Source organism: Cherax quadricarinatus, chromosome 27 (genome assembly GCF_038502225.1).
Source record: "Cherax quadricarinatus isolate ZL_2023a chromosome 27, ASM3850222v1, whole genome shotgun sequence".
Lineage (NCBI taxonomy): Eukaryota > Metazoa > Arthropoda > Malacostraca > Decapoda > Parastacidae > Cherax > Cherax quadricarinatus.
The window spans coordinates 28803614-28826493 of record NC_091318.1 but is presented as its reverse complement, the minus strand read 5'-3'; the positions used below and the strand labels follow the sequence as shown (position 1 = coordinate 28826493).

The 22880-nt window shown below is 39.5% G+C and overlaps 1 protein-coding gene across 6 annotated transcripts in view; it reads right to left on the bottom strand.

Annotated features, from left to right (window-relative positions):
* LOC128691101 (zinc finger protein with KRAB and SCAN domains 8-like) overlaps positions 1 to 22880 on the bottom strand; it is a 79915-nt gene that overhangs the window by 5113 nt on the left and 51922 nt on the right. The window contains exons 14-15 of one of the 6 annotated variants that reach the window (XM_070089178.1): positions 18012 to 19291; positions 7983 to 8103 (exon numbers count right to left, since the gene is read on the bottom strand). The exons of 2 other annotated variants lie outside the window; for them this stretch is intronic. In XM_070089178.1, coding sequence (XP_069945279.1) covers positions 18048 to 19291 — 1244 coding nt within the window. In that variant the 3' untranslated portion in view covers positions 7983 to 8103; positions 18012 to 18047. Of the gene's footprint in view, positions 1 to 1969; positions 3160 to 6895; positions 8104 to 17915; positions 19292 to 22880 lie in introns of those variants that run through there. 3 more of the 6 variants (XM_070089180.1, XM_070089179.1, XM_070089177.1) reach the window with 3 other exon arrangements.

Below are 22880 nucleotides of genomic sequence, written 5' to 3'. Positions count from 1 at the left end.
CATTTTAAATACTATATAAATAAATACTATATTTTTAAAATCTTTCATTTTGGATTATTGTATACACTTTTTTTTTATTTGGGGAAAGTGCTAAACCCACATGGGTCATACAGCACCTTGGGAATGTGAGGTTATGTGGTTTGATTCAAGGAAGAGGAGGATAGGTCTAATTCCTTGAATCATGAGGCTGTCACTAGCATCAAGGCATTTCTTCGAGGGGCAAGGTTACCTGAGACAGATTGTGTCCGTGGTAGATTTTAATCAGGGAGAATCACTAAACCTGTGGAGGTCATGTAGCACCAGGGAAACAGGAGGCAATCAAGTTCTGTCCAAGGAAGAAGTTAAAGTTTAATTTGGATCAAGAGCCACCATCAGAATCAAGGAACCTTCCTTTTGAGGTACCTTATTATTATAGTGAAAGCCTATCAACTACATGAGGGGCCATGAACACTTCGCATCACGATAAGAGACAACACAATAAGGGGACCAAGACTGTTCAACTGCCTCCCAGCATACATAAGGGGGATTACCAATAGACCCCTGGCTGTCTTCAAGCAGGCACCTAAAGTCAGTACCTGACCAACTGGGCTTTGGTTCGTGTGTTGGATTGCATGCAGCCAGCAGTAACAGCCTGGTTGATCAGGCCCTGATCCACCATGTGACCAGGCTGCAGGGGCATTGACCCCTGGAACTCTCTCCAGGTATACTCCAGGTATCACCTGTACACCACTAGTCAAAGCTTTAATTCCTAAAATTGGGATAAATGTAAACTTTTAGCATATATAAAAGAGATATATACACCTCCAAATTTGTAGATACTCTTCAGGAGAGGTGTGTGTATATTAAGGTGTTAACATATTTACCTTAACTTCTCCCATAATACTTTCATTATTGTGAGTCTTGCACACCAGCTGTCTCCCATTGAGGTAAACTGACTAATCCCTTGTTTTTGGAGTTGCCCTATTTTGGTGGGATGGCCATTGTAAATTTTTGATAGTTAACCATAGTATTATTATATTCGTAGGGATGCGGTACACCCATAGGGGTCATGCAGCACTGGAGTTGCGGAAAATTTTTACATAATTTTCCTAAATGTAGAACATATAAATGAATAATGTAATAATTGCGTATTAAAATGTGATGTTATTTGGACCCTTCGAGAAATTTTAAGTGAAGGAGGGTGTGGAACAGCCTGGGAAGTGATGTAGCAGAGGATGCCATATTGAATTTAATGTGCAAACACTGGACTGAATTGTGTAATGTAATCAGGTGCTCTCGAAGGTCAGTTAGTGTATGTCGACCTTGGTCCGTAATTTAACACTTTCCTGCTGAAGAATTGGGACAGTGTGGAAAACCCTTATAATTCGACAACCAGGACAGAAAAACAGAGGACACCAATTCTCCCAGGAGCACACCTCAGCTAAGTGACACTTACCCATAATGTACAGTAGTTTTTGCATTGACCATCGTAAATTCTAGCTGCTAGGGTAAGGTTAGGGTGTGTTCCATCAGCATTAAGTGTCTTCCTGTGATAAATGGTAAGTGGTAATACGAATTTCTTTTGTGTACCAAACAAGCCTAATCATATACAGTCCACAACTTAATTTATCAGAGTAGCTGTTTTTAATATTGTAATTATTAATTTAATGGCAGGTCTAGCTTTTTGTGTGAGTAGTGATGAAGTGGGCATCGAGGGAGTTACAGTCCTGCGACCTACTGTGACTTAAGTCCCACTTATCTCACTTGCTTGTAATAATTCAGGTAATACCCTATAAACCTCCTGCAGGTAATTTGCTCCCATAATAATAATTCACAAAAGGAGTAATGTGAGACACTCAGTGCTAATCTAAAGAGGACGAGGTTAGCGTAATTCCTTGGATCAAGAGCTCATCATCATCAAGGCACTCCAACTTGAAGTGGAAATAAAGAGAGCACTCCTTCACCGTACTTGGGAAGGTTGCATAATAACAACAAATATTTTCCGACTGACTTGTATTATTTCATCTATCTACAGCAAGAAATAAGCCAATGTAAAAATTACACAAATATTTATAATTTCAGCAAATAGGTGAATGAGGACTAGTGGAGGTAGAGTGGTGCATAACCCTCAATGGTAGCTCAGGTTCACTAGTTCTTGATGGTGTGGCAGCATCATGAACCTTCAGTGGTGGCCCGGGTACACCACAACCTGGTGGTGTATATCGGCATTGTGGGCTGCGAGCTCTTCTGTGGACTCGCACAGTATGCCACAAATAGAGCATGAGCACACTTCAATCAACTTTAGCTCTAAAACATCTGCCAGGGGCTCCATAATGTGTTCAATGGCCTCCTCTTGTAGTCCCAGCACCTGCATAACCTGGTACTCCTGCTGCTGTCGGTGCTGCTGCTGGTGATTGTGGTGGTTGTGGTTGTAGTGCTGGTGCTGTAGGTGATGTGGTTGACCTTCTCCATGTCTCAGCCGCAAATGTGCTGCTAGTCCAGCCCGGCCACGAAAGCTGCTTCCACAGTGTTCACATATGTTAGAATAGGTTGTGTCTAAGTTGAGATGTGTTTTCATGTGTGCTCGCAGGTTCCAGTTGTTGATATGTGAGGAGCCACACACATCACACACATAGCGTTTGTCCCGCAGGTGCACTGCACGGTGATGCACCCGCAAGCGTTTTTTCTGCTTGAAGGTCATACCACAAAGTGAACACATGAAGGGCCGCTCTTTTGCATGGATGCGGCAATGTTCCCTTAGTTCAGATGCCATCATAAATGCCTTGCTGCACTGGCTGCACACGAAGTTTCCAGAGTTGGTATGACGAGCAACGTGAGACCTGTACGTTGAGCGGAATTTAAAGGAGGAACCACAAGACTCACAAACGTAGGGCCTCAACTTTGAGTGAGTTCTTAGATGTACTGACAACTTAGCTTTATCCGGGGCCTTATAGTCGCAGTGTGGACAAGCGGCCTTTCTCACACCATTATGAACATAAATATTGTGGTATTGCAGGCTGATCTTCTGGGTGAAGGTCTTACCACAGGCAGTACAGGGAAACCGTCTGTCCCCAGAGGTTCTACCACGGCACCGATGACCCTCCAGCAGCTGAGCGTGGGCGAACTCCCGCCGACAGTACCGACAACACACTTCTGCTGACTCCAGAATAACACTCTGCTCTGTAATGAGAAATCCACCTCCTTGTGAGTTCTGTATCAGTCACCACTCACATCCTCCACTCTTAAACACTAACTGCTCATAAAACACATGTTTACATTTCACAGCACTACTCAACTTTGTATGAAAAATGTGTCATGTCAGGCTCTACACGCTGTATGTGTTAAAGTTAACTGCTCAATACATGACACATTGAAGACTCAAACTCTTTTTTAAGAACTATGTAAAGCACTTACTGGTCACACTGATACACAACACTGGTTACACTACTACATACTTGGTTAACAGTAATAAGCAGTTTTGCTGACAGTATTAATTATTATTTTTCATGTTCTCATGTGATTATAGTAAGGAATCTAGGATTTTGTACTGTATTAGTTTCCATTGTGTTGCCTTAATTTTTCTTAGTGGCTTCTGCCAAACTTTTCTGCATAAGCCATTCTAAACAGTCAAGTTCAAGCTGTGCAGATAAGTTGCTACAGTTATTTAAAGATTACATTTATATGTAATGTCAAAATTTTTCAGTCAGATTATTATTATAATCAAAAGAAGCACTAAACCTTTTGAGTCAGAAATTTAGTTGCATCACAACTAAATTTCAGCATCTCCTGCTCCTAACTTTAGGTCATGTGACCTATCTTTGTATATAAGCTTCATCTCTTGCACACTGTTTTAGTTTGCTAAAAAGGGCTTCATTGTGATGCTGAAATATACAGCACACATCTTCTGATTTACCACTCCATGTGGGTTCTTTTGCATCATGTGTACGAGTCAGTAGGATTTTTAAACTCAATGCCACTCTTAACCAGTCTAAATTCCAGAACTACTGTATTCAATAAATATACTGTAGAGAACAAGACAGTGATCAAAACACAACCTTGTGGACTCACTCTCTCTCTGTGGAACTAGGTTTGGAGAACAAAAAAAAAAATGGCCATTGACTTGCACATAAAAATAAGTCTTGCCTTCAAATAGTTACATGAAAAAAGAGGACAAAAGCCTCAAAGGCTACAAGACCTCGAGATAAAAAATAAAGCTACAACTGCAGGATAATCAGCAAGTACCAAGTCAAGAGATGTGGGTCATTAGTGAACTAACTCCTCAACTTTCTGATGGAGCTGGTAAGGGTAACAGGATGATAATGGGCTGTGTTATGCCTCAGTGTTCCTGGTTTACAGGAAGACAACAAGGCTTGTCTTCTGTTGAAGACACTGCACCACCCAATGCAATAAAACACTTGTTAAAAACAAAGTGAGCACAGAGGTACAGACTAATTAGCTGGACTTTAGTTCTGAAGGTTAGAAGTAATGCAGGCACTCTGAGGGATGGGACAAAATATTGCACGTCAGTGGAGTGTTTGAACTGTATTGTCTGTACTTTTGTATGAATAGTTAGATAATCAGTTATCATGCGTATATTTTCCTTCTCCGGGTCACCCTGCTTTAGTGGAGTGTTGCCAACAGGTTAAAAACTAATAATGCATAATTTTGTACAAAAACATAAACCAATAAATGTGAAATTAGGTATTGTAGTTTAAATTAACCTTCCAGCTGGGCTGTTAAGATTACACACGGTATAATACAGGATGAAAAGGTCAATGGCTGGCTCTGGATAGAGTTCCAAGTACAAGAATAACTCATAAACTGGTAAATGTTAGGAAAACAGTAAATGAAATGCTATTCCATAACAATAATAGTGGTATGTGGAGAGACTGGATGCCATGAAGTATCCTCACCAGCAAATCTGTAACCATAAGATAATAATCCTAGGTAGTAGGTTGGTAGACAGCAACTGCCCAGGGAGCTACTACTGTCCTGCCAAGTGAGTGTAAAACGAAAGCCTGTAATTATTTTACAGGATGGTAGGATTTCTGGTGTCTTTTTTCTGTTTCATAAACATGCAAGTTTTCAGGTACGTCTTGCTACTTCTACTTACACTTAGGTCACACTACACATGCATGTACAAGCATATATATACACACCGCTCTGGGTTTTCTATTTTCTTACTAGTTCTTGTACTTGTTTATTTCCTCTTATTTCCATGGGGAAGTGGAACAGAATTCTTCCTCCATAAGCCATATGTGTCGTAAGAGGCAACTAACATGCCAGGAGCAAGGGGCTAGTAACTCCTTCTCCTGTATACATTACTGAAGTTTAAAAGAGAAACTTTTGTTTTTCTTTTTGGGTCACCCTGCTTCGGTGGGATGTGGCTGGTTTGTTGAAAGATAATAATGTTATAAGAAACAAATTATAAACCATTTTATTTTATTTTAATGAACAATATTTGTTTGTAAACCATTTATGAGGTGCGTTACATTTTATGTTAGAGAATAAAGTGAGCTATGGCACACTTTCAGCTATGTTTATACCTGAATAACTAGCTGCTTCCCATTACTGAGTCCTATACTGTATTTCTTTATATAGAAAAACAGCTTAGCCAGGGAAAATTATATCTGATATGCTGTGAATGCTTTGGCTTTTCACATTATTGTATATTTATCTATAATAATTGTGAAATAAAACTTTTATTATCATTATATCATTATCACTATGTAAATTTGACTTCATTAGTGAAGAATAAAAAATAATTCTTCAGTTACTTAGTCTAACTACCATAGTGCATGAGACAGTTCCCACACTGCAGTTTAAAAATATGCTTTACTGTAGTGACAAGTTGTTCGTGGGTTATATTTACAGTAAACCCTTGATTTAACGGAAGTTAGTGGACTTCGAAAATACTAGGCAAAATACAATGGGTCAAGCAATTTAGAGACAATGGACAAAATCCATTTAAAAACTGTTCATTATTGTTAATATCATAGCAAAACTATCAAATCTCTGTCCACCATTACTGGTGACTTGCTCTCCCCATTAATCCATTAAAGCAAGGATTAACTATTATATTAAGAAAAATATGAAAGTTGTATGAGTGGTACAGTGGAAGTAAGAGCACAGCCTCAAGCCATTACTTGGTCAAACCTTATGACCATTCAGACAGTCTTGAAAGAATTTTTCTTACTCATCATATATGTAATATAATCTTGAAACTCCAGCATTAAAACAAAAATCTAAGAAACTAAGAAAGTTGATAAGAACAAAATTGTATTCAGTAAATAAGTATTCCTTTGCCTTAATAACATTACTGCTCTGGAGATGGAACAATGACAACAAATATTGTAATTTTAATTCATAATAATTTCACGTTACTATATCATTCTTGGTGTACATGTATTTGTTGTATAATTGTTCATTGAAGCTTAGCATTTGTCTTTTGTCTTATGTTTGAAATATTTAATTGCTCAGTGCTTTCCAAAAGATTTCACACTAAAATAAACAACTCAAAAAATATTTTTTTTGAGAAAACGATATTTCGAAGATTGTCCAAAACATGTTAATTTTTTTTCAAGACAGAACCCCAAGAACAATTTTCCCTGCATAACTCATCTTATTTGTAATTATATTTAATTTTGTTTTTATTTACTTTCTTCCTATTTTAAAATATGTTTTTATGCACTGTACTATATAAATATGCATTAAATGTTAGTTAAAACAAAAAAAATGACTTGGTGTAATATCAATTTTATATCAAAATTAGTAAAAGGCTAGTGAAGCAGATCAATACTTGAGACAGTAAGATTTTCTAGGAACTAACATGGCATTGGCCCAGAGTGCTGGTCTTCACAGGACTGATTATTATGAAATTTAACAACTCAATTTTCAGGAAATATTATAAACCCTGTATTTTAATGATCTTTATTTACTTTGGGGTCTCAGGATTATATTGAACTTCATATTCCATATTCTCAATCTTGACCTTACAAACTGAGAAGTTCACTCCCTCCTCATAAACAATATCATCATGTTCTTTCTCACTAACATCTACCATCTCTGGATCATCTACTACTTCACTACTGGAAGCGAGCGTATATTCAAGCTTAACTGGACGCCGTGTGGGATGGGGCGTCAATAAAGTTTTGTCACTAACTTTGTTAACTTTCTCTTGGGGGAGATTCATGGCATGAATCACTCTCATATGAACGGAGAGTCCACCAAAGCCTCTGAATGTTGCTTTACATACACTACAATGGAATGCATGAGGAAGTTTTGAAATATCTCTGTGTATTTTCATGTGTGCTTTGAGGTTCGAGCCAGTCATGTGTCGAGAACCACATAAATCACATATAAATCGTTTGTCATTAAGATGTACTGCCCGAATGTGGCAGGCTACGTGCTTGTAGGTCTTGAAGGCAGCATCACAGTAATTGCAAGAATAATTTCGCTCTTCTTGGTGACTGCGTTGATGATCTTCAAATATGCTTTTCTGATTGTATGCCTTATTGCACACATTACAAACAAATCGGCCATCATTAGTATGAAGAACCATATGATTCCTGTAGGCCTGATTAGTTTTCAGACCTTTGTCACATATTGAACAAACATACTGACGCTCATCAGTGTGTACCTTCATGTGTCTCTTAAGGTGGTAGAGCCTCGGACCCTCATAATCACACTTGTCACACTGGTATCGACGACGATCTCCATGCTTGAACATACAGTGCACATTTAGACTTATTTTCTGAGCAAAAGTTTCACTGCAGGTATTGCAACGGTATTTGTTATTCCACGGAGTTATATCGAGGTGAACTTGCTGCAGGTGTATATCGGCTTCATACTTAGTATTAAATAGTTCTTTGCACTCCTTGCAGGCATGTTCTTGTTTTGCAGGCTGGGTGTTGCCTTGCTTTTCATTTGATCTTCCTTTGAGTTTGTCTGAATTTCTCTGTTGCCTTCCTTGGGCTTTTATCTGCTTCAAATTTTGAATCTTGCCTTTACTGGGATGAAGCAAGAGTGAGACTTGAGGAGTGTCAGATCCAACAGTGCCTTCCACATGAGCCTTGTTGCTGGTGCCCATCCCTGCCCCAGCCTCTCCAGCCACTGCCAAGTGTTCTGCAATAAGAGGCAGCCATCAGACAGAGTGGGGTGGGCGCTTGGTGGCTAGGCATTGCACACATAGCAATCATAAGTATGGAAGAGTTGACAGCTATACATTACCTTTGATAAAATGATATAAATCTAGCTTTGCATATTTTTATTGCCGTGAATGCTCAGAACTCTTCTTTTCATTTTATACACTGCTATATAAATTATTAAAATATTAATATTTTCATGAGGAAATGATCAACCAATCAAGGTAGAACAACACCTGAGAAATGGGAGCTAATCAGGCTTGATCCTAGGAAGGGGAAGATTGCTCCAGTTCCTCAGATCAGGAGCCCTTCACTAGCCTCAAGGCATCCTCCTTAAAGCATAACTTCGCACTGATTTATAAAGCAAAGCTGAGTATGTATATGATGATAACCACAGCACAGTAAAGTCATTACTATGTAAGCATCAATTACTCGATCACAATGATAACTGTATCTGTATATATAAAAACAATTTTTTTTATCAAACTGAACAACCACTCTTTAGAAAAAAATAACCTGCCATCAAAGTACAATGAGGCCTCCAACAAAGGTAAAGTGTAATCAACTCTCTTTGAAAAGGACATAGAGAGCCTCAGAGATTAAGAAGTGTCTGAACTAATGAGAGACTTCGGTTCACAAACTTGGTGATGAAAGAAACCATATGAAAGAGCAAAAGTAAAATTAATGAAAGAATCATAGCATTGTCCTAAGATAAAGGAGCATTGAAGGATGTGTTATTACCTACCAAACATATACGAAATACTTATTACAAAGAATAATAAGGCACAATAGCATGACTGGAACAATACACAAATAACCCTCCTCATACATATCTGGCTCCCTTCCCTTTGCACTTGTGTGTGACTAGTTAATAGTCCAAGTCAGACCAAAACATCGTCATAAGTTTCATTCTTCTATATGCGAGTATTTGTGTACTTATTATAGAAAACCTATATAAACATAGGCAGAGATGGACTACTAGGACTGTAGAACCTGCATCATTTACTTAGATCACTGAACATAGCTTGGGTAAGCCAGCAGTTACTGCTGCCATGGTTTGCAATTGGGCTACTGGCAACCCTACCTTCATATGCTCTTAGATACCTCTATCTTGCTGCATCCTCCACCATAGTGCATCAACAAATGTGTCATTACATGAAAAAGCCCTGTGTCAGGTAATTATACCTGATGAACAAACTATAGTAACAGCAATATTAATGAAAAAAACAAAAAACAGATTGGTTGTAGAGGACTGGCTCTCTGATACAAAAGGTAAGGAAAATTACTAAAATTATTATACTGTCCTTTACTGTACATGACAGTACCATTATACTTGCAACTTTATTTACAATTCCTGCATAATAGTGTACTGTATTACATGTTACAATAATTTTAGTGTTCTGTAGTCTTCTCAGTCCATTGACCAAGACTGCTGATTCCATTTATGTTATGATCATAAAATATAAATTTTATAATTTGGAATCTTCGGACAACTGGCAATAATGTACAACCCCCCCCCCCATCCATTAATTAGAGGGTTCACTTTAATGAGGGAGAAGGGAGCATGTGGCTGGTATTGGAGACTGTGGCAGTGGAACACCATGAGATTGTTTTACTGTGATTGTAACAATAGTGTACAATTCTGTAGCCAACAGATTTTGCATTACTGAATCAAATGACACAGTAGATTTTTAACTATTTCCAAAGTCCATTAAATCAAGGGTTTACTGCTATGCACATTGGCAACACAAAAGTTGGACATGAACATAAATAATTGGTTGACCAATATAAGAAGTGGAAGAGAAGGGCTGTATAATGACCATTAGCAATGGCCTCAAATATACAAAATGTGTAGTCGTGGTTAACAATACAGTGGACCCCCGGTTAACGATATTTTTTCAATCCAGAAGTATGTTCAGGTGCCAGTACTGACCGAATTTGTTCCCATAAGAATATTGTGAAGTAGATTAGTCCATTTCAGACCCCCAAACATACACATACAAACGCACTTACATAAATACACTTACATAATTGGTCGCATTCGGAGGTGATCGTTATGCGGGGGTCCACTGTATTAAGATGATGCTAATCTGCATAAAAGATGTGAAGACGGAGACCCCAACTACAATTTTTTGGACAATGCATCACTTAAAAGGAGCTTTATCAATTCTATGTAAGCTCCTGTAAGCAAAACAGTATCCAAAATACAGTGGTACCTCGGGATACGAACAGCTCAAAACTCGAACAGTTATGTAAGTGTATTTACGTAAGTGCTTTTGTAAGTGTATTTTTGGGGGTCTGAAATGAATTAATCTGATTTACATTATTCCTTATGGGAACAAATTCGTTCGGTATCGGCACTCGAACAGCCTTCTGGAACGAAAAAAATTCGTATCCCGAGGTACCACTGTAGTTTTGTAAGTGCAAAAATATCAAGAATGTAACATACAAACAAAATTGAAACATTTTTTTTTAGCTGTCTCTGTACAATACTACTATTGAAAAAGCCACCAGTGACAGAACTTGTGCTTCAATATGTCTTGGTTGTGTGTCTATGACTTATTCTCACTTTCTGCTAGTATGAACATACCAGTACATTGGAACCTCGTTATACGACCAACTCCCTACTCGAACAAAGCTCAGCACTTGACCAAACAAATACGACTTGCCAGAACTTCGCAGTAATCTATTTCGTGTTTCCTAGCATTTTTTAGTGTTTTTTTTGTATTATCTGTATAAATAAGTCACCATGGGGACTATGAAAATTAGTGATAACAGCCAACCAAACAGAAAATTGGTTGGGAAGAACTTGTTCGATACTCAAACAGAGCAGCACTCGAACACCCTTCTGGAATGAATTAAGGTCACATACCAAGGTTTCACTGTACAGTGGTCCCCCGGTTTTCGTAGTTCCCGGCAATCGTAAAATTCGCCAATCATAGGGGTATTTTTGTATAAACATGGACTCGCTTTTCATAGGTTGACTCACGAGTCGTAGTTCGTCCGGGACGCGTACCCACTGCGTGAGCCGGGGCGGCAGCCAGTCTGGCATTGTTTACCAGTGAGCGAAGGTCCCCTCACGTGCTCCAGCGAAATATTTCATAATATTCCATTTATTTTAGTGCTTGCAAGTACTAAATAAGCTACCATGGCTCCAAAGAAAGCTCCTAGTGCCAAGCCTGTGGTAAAGAAGGTGAGAAATACGATTGAATTTAAGAAAACCATCATTGAGCAATATGAAAGTGGTACAAGTGTGGCCGAACTGTCCAGGATGTATAAGAAACCCTACACAACCTTATGTTCCATAGTGGCCAAGAAAAAGGAAATAAAGGATGCTGTTGTTGCAAAGGGAGTAACTATGCTGACAAAAATGAGATCACCAGTACTGGAAGAGGTTGAGAAGTTATTATTGGTGTGGATAAATGAGAAACAATTAGCAGGAGATACTCTTATGACTTTGATTATTTGTGAAAAGGCTAGGCAGTTGCATGAAGATTTGGTAAAAAAATTGCCTGCAAATAGTGGTGAAGTGAGTGAATTTAAGGCCAGCAAAGGCTGGTTTGAGAGATTTAAGAACCATACTGGCATACACAGTGTGGTAAGGCATGGTGAGGCTGCCAGTTCGGACCACAAGGCGGCTGAAAATTATGTGCATGAATTCCAGGAGTACATAGAGGTTGAAGGACTGAAACCTGAACAAGTGTTCAATTGTGACGAAACAGGCCTCTTTTGGTAGAAAATGCCAAAGAGGACCTTCATTACACAAGAGGAAAAGGCAATGCCAGGACACAAGCCTATGAAAGACAGGCTGACGCTAATGTTCTGTGCTAATGCTAGTGGGGATTTCAAAGTGAAGCCATTACTAGTGTACCATTCTGAAAATCCCAGAGTGTTCAGGAAAAACAATGTTATGAAGAGTAAATTGTGTGTGTTTTGGAAATCTAATAGTAAGGCATGGGTCACAAGGGAAATTTTCGTCGAGTGGTTCAATGAAGTGTTTGGCCCTAGTGTGAAGGAGTATCTCCTGGAAAAGAAATTGGATCTCAAGTGCGTGCTAGTAATGGACAATGCACCTGCTCATCCTCCAAACTTGGATGACCTAATTTTCGAGGAGTTTGGGTTCATCACAGTAAAGTTCTTGCCCCTGAATACCACTCCTCTCCTCCAACCCATGGACCAGAAGGTTATTGCAAACTTTAAAAAACTCTACACAAAAGCAATGTTTCACAGGTGCTTGACTGTGACCACAGACACTCACTTGACCCTAAGGGAATTTTGGAGAGAACACTTCAGCATCCTCCACTGCATAACCCTTATAGGTATGGCTTGGGAGGGAGTGACTACCAGGACTTAGAACTCCGCCTGGAGAAAATTGTGGCCAGATTATGTCGACAAGAGGGATTTTGAAGGATTTGGGACTGACCCTAATGAGCCTATGTCTGTTGTAAAATCAATTGTGGCACTGGGGAGTTCCATGGGGTTGGATGTGAGTTTGGAGGATGTGGAAGAATTGGTGGAAGACCACAATGAAGAGCTCACCACTGAGGAGCTGAAAGAGCTTCAGCAGGAAGAGCAACACATCGCAGCTCAGAATCTTGCTGCAGAGGAGGAGGAAGAGAGATGGAAGAAGGTGCCTTCTTCAGAAATTAAAGAGATTTTTACTATGTGGGGTAAGATGGAAAGCTTTATGGAGAAACATCACCCTAACAAGGTTGTTGCAAGCCAGGTTAGCAACATGTACAGTGACAAAGTCATTTAGGCCATTTTAGGGAAGTGTTAAAGAGATGCCAGAAACAGAGCTTTCTCCACAGTTATTTTGTGAGACAGGACTCCAGTGACTCTCAAGGTGGTCCTAGTGGCATTAAGAAACAGAGAAGAGAAGCAACCCCAGAAAAGCAAATGGTACCCAAGGTGTTGATGGAAGGGGGAATCCCCTTCCATCAACACCTCAGGTACCACTCTCTCTCCTCCTCCAGTCTCCCATACACTAAGAAGAATCTCCAATAAAGGTAAGTGTTATGCTGTTAATGTTTCATTCATCATTTCCCATTGTATTGTTTATGTACTACATGTATATTTCATGTTAAAAATTTTTTTGTTTTAATACTTCTGGGTGCCAGGAATGGATTAATTGTATTTACATTATTTCTTATGGGGAAAATTGATTTGTAAATCGTAAATTTCGTTTATAGTAACGGCTCCAGGAACGGATTAATTACGAAAAACGAGGGACCACTGTACTTTCAAAAATATTTTCCTTCTTGATTCTTATGACTCAATTGATTTTTATTAAATTCATGGGAAGACATTAAGGCTTGAAGAGTGCCACACGGCAGAGGTGAAAATGAACGCAAAAAAGAAGAAAAATAAGGAAGGGGGGATGAGCAGAGGGCAATGGGAATAAGAAAGGGGTGGGAGGAATACGGTAGAGTAAGGGCAGCACTCTTATTACAGGAGCAGCAGCAGCAGTGTCATCACCATCACTAGCAGTGGTGTTATTATGGTGCTTAAGGCCTATTATTGTGTTCTTATTTACATACCCACTGACATGGGTATATAAATAAGATCACAAATTTAAAACATTAATGAAACAACGTTTTAATTAAAATTTATACAGGTTTAAATCTTAAGGAGGTTAATTAAATTTGATGCATTAATGATATTACACTTTCTAGTTTAACTCTTTAGATTCATTTCTCTGTAAAAATTCTATAAATAATTGCAATGAAAACATGATTGAAATCATTTTTAATTAAAACTTGATACTGTATATTGAATAGCAATGACATTTAGCACCACAGGCATCATATGGGGCATCCACAAGATTCATAGCAGTGGAGGCATCAGCAGCAACAGTGGCATCATCAGTAATGATGTCAAGAGCAACGGTGGCATTAATGATGGTGACAGCATCAGAAGTAATGGTAGTGTCACTGTCAGAGTCACAAGGTGAAATTCACTTGCCACATCAGATTTTGATCACTGGAGAAAGAACCCCACCCTTTAATCACAAAGCAGTAAGAGGGGCAGGGATTATTAACTTTGATCCGAGAAAAGGAAGGCAAGCCCAAATTTGTTGTAGCAAGAACCCTTCACCATGACAAAGAACCCTCATGAAGAGCCATGTGTTATTGAATGGCGGTGTCTGTGTACTGCTCATGTATATACAAACATAATTTTATTTTCATCTTAGTATTTTGCTTGGGCTTGGGGAATGAGAGGGAAGAGTGACTCTCCAGGTGACTCAATAGCTATCTATTCTCTTCTCTTGATAGGTACATTCAGACCTTTTACCATGTAAAAAAATATATAGTACTATTTTTCATTTATTTTTGCATTTAGTTTTTCTATTATTATTTTCATGGGGTAATGTTAAGCTAACAGGGTCATACAGTGCTTGGGGAATATTTTTTTTTTTTTTTTTTATTATCACACTGGCCGATTCCCACCAAGGCAGGGTGGCCCGAAAAAGAAAAACTTTCACCATCATTCACTCCATCACTGTCTTGCCAGAAGGGTGCTTTACACTACAGTTTTTAAACTGCAACATTAACACCCCTCCTTCAGAGTGCAGGCACTGTACTTCCCATCTCCAGGACTCAAGTCCGGCCTGCCGGTTTCCCTGAATCCCTTCATAAATGTTACTTTGCTCACACTCCAACAGCACGTCAAGTATTAAAAACCATTTGTCTCCATTCACTCCTATCAAACACGCTCACGCATGCCTGCTGGAAGTCCAAGCCCCTCGCACACAAAACCTCCTTTACCCCCTCCCTCCAACCCTTCCTAGGCCGACCCCTACCCCGCCTTCCTTCCACTACAGACTGATACACTCTTGAAGTCATTCTGTTTCGCTCCATTCTCTCTACATGTCCGAACCACCTCAACAACCCTTCCTCAGCCCTCTGGACAACAGTTTTGGTAATCCCGCACCTCCTCCTAACTTCCAAACTACGAATTCTCTGCATTATATTCACACCACACATTGCCCTCAGACATGACATCTCCACTGCCTCCAGCCTTCTCCTCGCTGCAACATTCATCACCCACGCTTCACACCCATATAAGAGCGTTGGTAAAACTATACTCTCATACATTCCCCTCTTTGCCTCCAAGGACAAAGTTCTTTGTCTCCACAGACTCCTAAGTGCACCACTCACTCTTTTTCCCTCATCAATTCTATGATTCACCTCATCTTTCATAGACCCATCCGCTGACACGTCCACTCCCAAATATCTGAATACATTCACCTCCTCCATACTCTCTCCCTCCAATCTGATATTCAATCTTTCATCACCTAATCTTTTTGTTATCCTCATAACCTTACTCTTTCCTGTATTCACCTTTAATTTTCTTCTTTTGCACACCCTACCAAATTCATCCACCAATCTCTGCAGCTTCTCTTCAGAATCTCCCAAGAGCACAGTGTCATCAGCAAAGAGCAACTGTGACAACTCCCACTTTGTGTGTGATTCTTTATCTTTTAACTCCACGCCTCTTGCCAAGACCCTCGCATTTACTTCTCTTACAACCCCATCTATAAATATATTAAACAACCACGGTGACATCACACATCCTTGTCTAAGGCCTACTTTTACTAGGTAATAATTTTGATCCATGAAAGGTGAGGGTACCTCCTATTCTTAGGCTTAGGAGCCCTTTGAGTAGCTTTAAAAATAGATTAGACAAGTACATGAGTGGGTATGGGTGGGTGTGAGTTAGACCTGCTTAGGATGGGTCAGTAGGCCTGCTGCAGTTTTTATGTTCACCAGCACCATGGTAACCCCTATGATTTTTATTTTCGTATAATCAATCTTTAATAATGCAGTTATGCACCTGCAGTCCTCGGGCTTTGCCTTCTCTTTATAAACAGTTTTCCTTTGCTTAGCATTTATGGTAATTTGTGTGTAGGAAGAGAAGCAAAGGTGAAGTCATGGTGACAGGTATTCAGTATGTAGGCTACTGTAAAGTTTTCTAACATTTCCTGTGGTTGTAAACATGCTGCCTTCTCTCGTTAACCTTCTATCGCTGTACTACTCTCTTTGCAAAGAAAGACTTTCTAATATGCTTTCAGGCAATTTTCTTTTAGTTTACAGCTATGGCCTCCTGCTCTGCCAGTTGATAGGGTTAGAAAGTCTTCCTTATTAATGTCTTGTGTTATTTTATGATCTTAAATGTTATTACATTTCTTTTGAATGTTAATGCACATAAGTGCAACAGATTATTGTGTAGCACTTCCTAGGTACAGTACTGTACTGCAAACGAAGTCAGAGAAACTAGCAAAAAATAAATCCCTATATTTTCGATTTTTATAAAGCGATGCTTTACCAAGCAAACCATTTTATACAATGATTGTGAATTGCATATCTTGAATACAAACAAATAAATGAACAAAAGCATACAAACAAATACACACATATATATATATTTTTTTTCAACACGTCAACCGTCTCCCGCCAAGGCAGGGTGACCCAAAAATGAAACTTTCACCATCATTCAATACCTTCACCGTTCAGGGAAACTGGTTAGCCAGACTTGAGTCCTGGAGGTGGGAAGTACAATGCCTGCACTTTAAAGAAGTAGTTTGGGATACTGGCTGTTTGGAATGACATCTAAACTGTCATATCTGAGTGCCTCTGCAAAAACTGTGATATATACAGGGATAAAAAAAAAAAACAGACAGGACAAGCTTCAATCATGACAATGTACTGTTGGAACGTTAACCATATAACATTTATGAAGGGATTCAGAAAAACTGGTTTGCCAGACTCAAGTCCTGGAGGTGGAAAGTACAGTGCCTGCACCCTAAAGGAAGTATGAGGATGTTGCAGTTTGAAGTTACATCTGAACTATGTCAGCATGCTTCAGGCAAGACAGTTATTGAATGAATGATGATGAATATGCTTCCTCTTTTCTGCATCACCCTACCTTGGTGGGAGATGACTGGTGTGCGTGTGTACAAAAAAAAAAAAAAGCAGCCGCTTAGTCCCATATCAGTCGAAAGTAAAGAGGCAACACCAGGAGCTGGAGCTCCTGTTCATATACTCAAGTAAATACACACAAATTCTGTAGTAACCCTACAAAATGGCTTCCAGAGTTGATTTACAAGAACTGAACATAACGTCAGGGCTAGATAGACAGGAAAAAATGTTATAACCACTTATAACATAAAAATTTATGAGAAATTAGATAAGGAAGACTTTTTTGCACCAACATGGAGAACTGGAAGCCAGTGTTGTAAACAAAACTGTTGTATGACCCATATGGGCTTAGCACTTCAATATAATTTAATTCACAAATAACCCACACTTAAGAGAGGAAACTTAAGACAATGTTTCTGTCTTACGTGGAAAATGGTCAGTGGCCTGACAATGGTCCAGGATGGATCGAAACATTGTCCGAAAATTTCCTCTCATAAATGTGGGTTATTTATGAATTGTTCTAGCCATGGTATTGTGACTTTTTATCCTACAGCTTTACAAATAAGAGTACTACTGTTGGAGTGATCTAGGAGGAGGTACCATCAAGTGCTACAACCAATGAACACTATAAAATTTATAGAACCAACTAACAACAGAACACAGGATGCCCCAAGCACAGCTCTGCTGTGATAATTACAAACAGGTGCAGTAATCACAAATACTAGTTACTCAAACAGGCTGAGCAGATGAAATAGGATAACCTATGATTCATGATACTAACATATTTTTTTCTTAATTATTGGAATTTGAAGACACAAACACAAAATCACCTTGAAGCATGGCTAAGGTATACTAAAAACCATTTTATATGCAAACTTTATTGAAGTTACTTTTCAACTCAAGACTTATGTTTCAACAAATAAAGGAGGGCATTGTAAAAAAAAAAAAATAAAATAATGCTTCAAACCTTGTTGAAGGTGGGATCATGAATAAATGTAGTAGACTATTCAGCAGAGGTAGATTCCTCAACCTGAGCTTGATGGACATCCTTCTGGTGTTGCTGAAGTAGAGTCTTGGATGTATACATGGTATGGCAGGTAGCACAAGGAAACATATTAATGATACACTGTGCTCCAACCTCTTCTGATGATAACAGGGGATCTATGGAGTCCTCTGATCGGTTTGCGCTGTACACTTCATATACCACATCAGAGGACTTTGAATCGTATAGGATGTAGGCATCTCCATCAACATATATAGTCTCCATGTTTGATTCTTCCTTCATCGAGCCCTCCCCTTGTGTGGTGTTTGACAAGCGAGAGTACTGGAAGTGGACTGGGCGACGGGTTGGATGAGGTGTGACTATTGGATCTTCTTCTATTTTCGTAATTTCTCTTTTGTGCACAACACGCATGTGTGTTCTCAGCCCCTGAGAGCCTCGAAATTTTGCATCACACCCACTACACTGATATATATAGGGTATATCTGATATATCCCCATGCCTCTTTAAATGTCCCTTAAGGTTGAAACCAGTCATGTGTTGAGCACCACACAGATCACATATGAATCGCTTATCATTGAGATGAACAGCACGTATGTGTCGTGCCACATGCTTATAAGCTTTGAACGCAGCTCCGCAATAATTACAAGCATAGTCTCGATCATCTTGGTGGCTGCGTTGATGGTCTTCATATGCACCTTTGTGATTATAAGCTTTACTGCACACCTTGCAGAAAAAGCGGCCCTCATTGGTATGTATAACTAAGTGATTTCTATAAGATTCAGCAGTTTTTAGACCTTTGCCACATTCTGGGCAAATAAACTGTCGCTCATCAGTGTGCACCCTCATATGCCGCTTCAAATATTCTTTGGTCGGCCCCTCATATGTACATTTCTTACACTGATAACGGCGTGGCGCCCCATGCTTGAACATGCGATGAACATTCAGGCTAATTTTTTGGGTAAACGTCTTTCCACAATCTTCACATGTATGCTCGCCTTGCCACGGTGCTACACCCAAGTGAATGTGACTGAAGTGCAAGTCAAATTTCCGTTGCGTACTAAACACCATGTCACATTCATGACAGGGATGCTCCTGTCGTATCCATCTGGTGTCTCCTGGGCGCCGACGTCGCCCAACTGGCTTTTGCCGTTTTGCAGGAGTCTTGGGTGTAACAGAGCCTTCCACACCAGTCCTGTCGCTGGTACCCATCCCTGCCCCAGCCTCTCCAGCCACCAGCAACTGTTCTGCAATGAGAGGTGGCCGTCAAACAGAGGATGGGGTGGGACACTTGGTGGAGAGGCGCAGATACCAGTAGGGTGAGGAATGCTCCACCCACCAAGCACTTATAAATATTTGGTTTGCATGCACACACATAATGGTTTACATTCACACATGCATACACTAAATTTTGATAATTTTATTGGAGCTTGAAAATAAATAATAAAAACTTCTGTTACAGAGAACCATGAACAAAGGTAGAAATTTTTAGATGAAACTGGAAAAGTATCTTTGCCAAGTGCCAGATAAACCAGGCTGTAAAGGATATGTGGGCCACTAACAGTAACAGCCTGGTTGAACAGATGATCAACAAGAAAGCCTGACCACAGGCTGGGTCACAAGTGTAAAAGAACAATTAAAATTGTTCACAGAGAGGGTATACTATCAATATGCCACGTTACATGGCTTCTCCAGCTGGAGCATGCAAGGTACCCCTCTCTACAAGGATGACCTCCACTGTAGTGACTATGAACAGATCTTGTGTGACACATTCACCACTACATAATATACAGTGATTTTGCACACTACTGCACACAAGTTATATTTTCAAAATACTTTTTTTTTTTTTTACTTCTCTCTTCTTTTCCTGGTAGTTTGCTTTCCTTGCATTATTTTTATATTGCAAAATCTTTCCCTACGCCAACAGTTTCTCCATTATAATCATTTCTATAAGTTGTATTCCCTGCTGCACCTATCCTCATTTCTGTTATTTATAGGCATCCTGTTGCTAGAATTTCATATACAATATGAGAAAATACCTCAGTCTGTTCTGAAATGTTGAAATGTGCAATAAAAACAAATTTTATCTTGTTCTTAATAAAATTACAAACCTCTGCTACACACTGACGATACATTATTAAAGTTATACCACCACACTTTTGCCATGTAAGGTCATCTCTCTCAAGCCAAGATTTTTACCAACACCTATTTAATCCTTTCACTGTCCAGACCCCCAAAATTAATATTGATCACATTGTTCACATTTAAATAAAAAAATCTGAAATGGAAGAGAATCTTCTATTTCAGATGTGATGGAAAACTTATGGCATAAAGTTAGTGATCTGGGTACAATTTACGCATTGAATATTTCACCCACTTTCAGTCCTATTTTAAGTAAATTACATTGCTCCATTCGACCAAATTCTTAGTTATTTTGCTAGTATGCCTTCATTTCTATCAACTGAGCACAAGAAACCACCCATTCAACTATTAGAACTACCCCATAAAGTATAAAATGCTCAGAATTTGGCAATTTGGCCAATTTAAAAAAAAATTTAAAAATTCAAATGTAAAAATAAGAGTCCAAAATGAACAATGTAGACATTCTAGGCACTAAAACAACATTTCCTTTGTTCATTAATCACGTGCCCTGTTAACCAGGCCAGTTCTTCATGCACTTCTTTGAAAATCAGACCCTGGCCTGTTCAATCATTTCTGCTGCCATCACAGCAAGAATCGCTTTTCCATCAGGAGACAGAGTGGTGAGTTAAGGTTTTGAGCCACATCAACAGCATGTCACATCTCGGGAGGTGAATCATCATTTCGTAATAGTGTGATGTTCTCTGGCTGTGAAAGGTGTCCAACGAGCCAAAGATGCCACCATCACTGATGCCTGACGTGTAACTATAAAACAGTTGAATGCTGTCATCTTGGCAGAATTACGTGGAAGGCAGGTACTGTATGGATAGTGTAACATACACTAGTGCTTAGCACAAGTGTACCACACATTTGTTTATATAGCAGTAAATAATTAGGAGCTGGTCAACTGTTGTCAAGGGTACCCTGGGCCAAAACCTATACCCTAAAGACCCCAATGAAAATAAACTACACTGCTTGACTTTGTTTAGGTTGTCTTAGGTGATTAGCTCTCCAGAGTTAATAATTAGAATAAAATATTCTTCTAAGGGCCCCACTAGAAATAACCTACACTTATTGGCTTTCTTGGGTCAAAATACCCTCGATTAACCTATTACAGTTAATAATCCAGATAAAGTCTTCTTTTTCTACCTAAGCACAAATCAACGTGGTAGCACTATGGGTCGAGTCTACAGCCCAGCCAACAACCTGGTGTTGTCATACAGTGCCTGGGGAAGTGAAGATAATTAGATTTGATCTGAAGGAGAGGATAGTTCCAATTCTGCTGATCAAGAACACTTCACCAGCATTAAGACATCCCTTTGAAGGTACGTATATGTTCTTTAATCTTCTCATGTCTGTAGTAAAGCCTGTCTGTCTCTCAAACTACAGAGGACTCTGACCACCTTTTCTCTCTTGTGCTACATTCTCCAATATAGAGTACTAAGTTGATACAGTGTCAATCACAAACATGAAGTACTACCTGGAGTCTACGTGGAGGGTATTCCGGGGATCAACGCCCCCGTGGCCTGGTCCACGACCAGGCTTCCTGGTGGATCAGGGCCTGATCAACGTACGAACCACAGCCTGGCTGATCCAGCACCGACTTTATCTGTCCAGTTCCCTCTTGAAGGCAGCCAGGGGCCTATTGGTAATTCCCCTTATGCATGGTGGGATGCTCTTGAACAGTCTAGGGCCCCAGACACTTGTGGTGTTATCTCTTAGTGTACCAACGGTGCCCCTATTTTTCACTGGGGGTATTTTGCACTGCATGCCCAGTCTTTTACTTTTGTAGGGAGTGATTTCTGTGTGCGGATTCAGGACCATTCCTTCTAGGATTTTCCAAGTGGGGTTTTGCATACTTAGCACACTATTCTGCAGCCACTTCCAGAAAGTTCTTAGAATCGTCGATGTAACCACACTTGGGCTGTCATAAATATTAGTGGTAAGTATAATTACCTCTAGGGGGTGTTATTCAGCATATCTCAGAAACTGATTGCTGAAATTATACATACTGGTGTGGGCTTGACGGCCCTCGGATCACTGGGTAATGGTATGTCAAATAAGACATGAAACTGGATATCTGCTGCACAGCCGACCTACCCGTCATGTTTATTAGACGTACCTGGGTATTTGTAGCTGACCCGAAGTTTCACCCGGTTATCTGCTGTCTTGATTGAAGCAGACGTGTTCTAAAGAATGTCGCACTGTCTTCCACTCCGTCGAGAAATTTGCAACACTCGTTGTTTACACTGTTCATCAGTACGTATTGTTTATTATTTACGGTCATATTACTAAAGAAGCTGATCACACTTCTGTGTATCTGCTGTGTCCGTTGAGATTCTTTTATGCACAAAAATGTGTGGATCAGTGTTCTTTGTTCGTTATCCCAGCATTAATGTTTCCTTTGGCAGGGTTGAAAGCAATCTAATCGCCTCTGACCCGCTCCAGCTGCCACTGCCTTCAGTGTCTCTCTACATAAAGGATTTGCTGATACAAGCAGATTTGCTTTTCTTGCCTAACTGCAACAATTTGTAACACAAATGCTTGATTTCTTGATATGTCTCAATCACTTAGAGTTCATTATGTCCCACATGTGAATAAAGTGAGGTAGATGTTTCCCTGTACCTTTCCTGTTGCAGTACAGAGATTAATTACTCTTGTTAACTCACACTGGTTGCAACAATGGTCTCTTGCAAG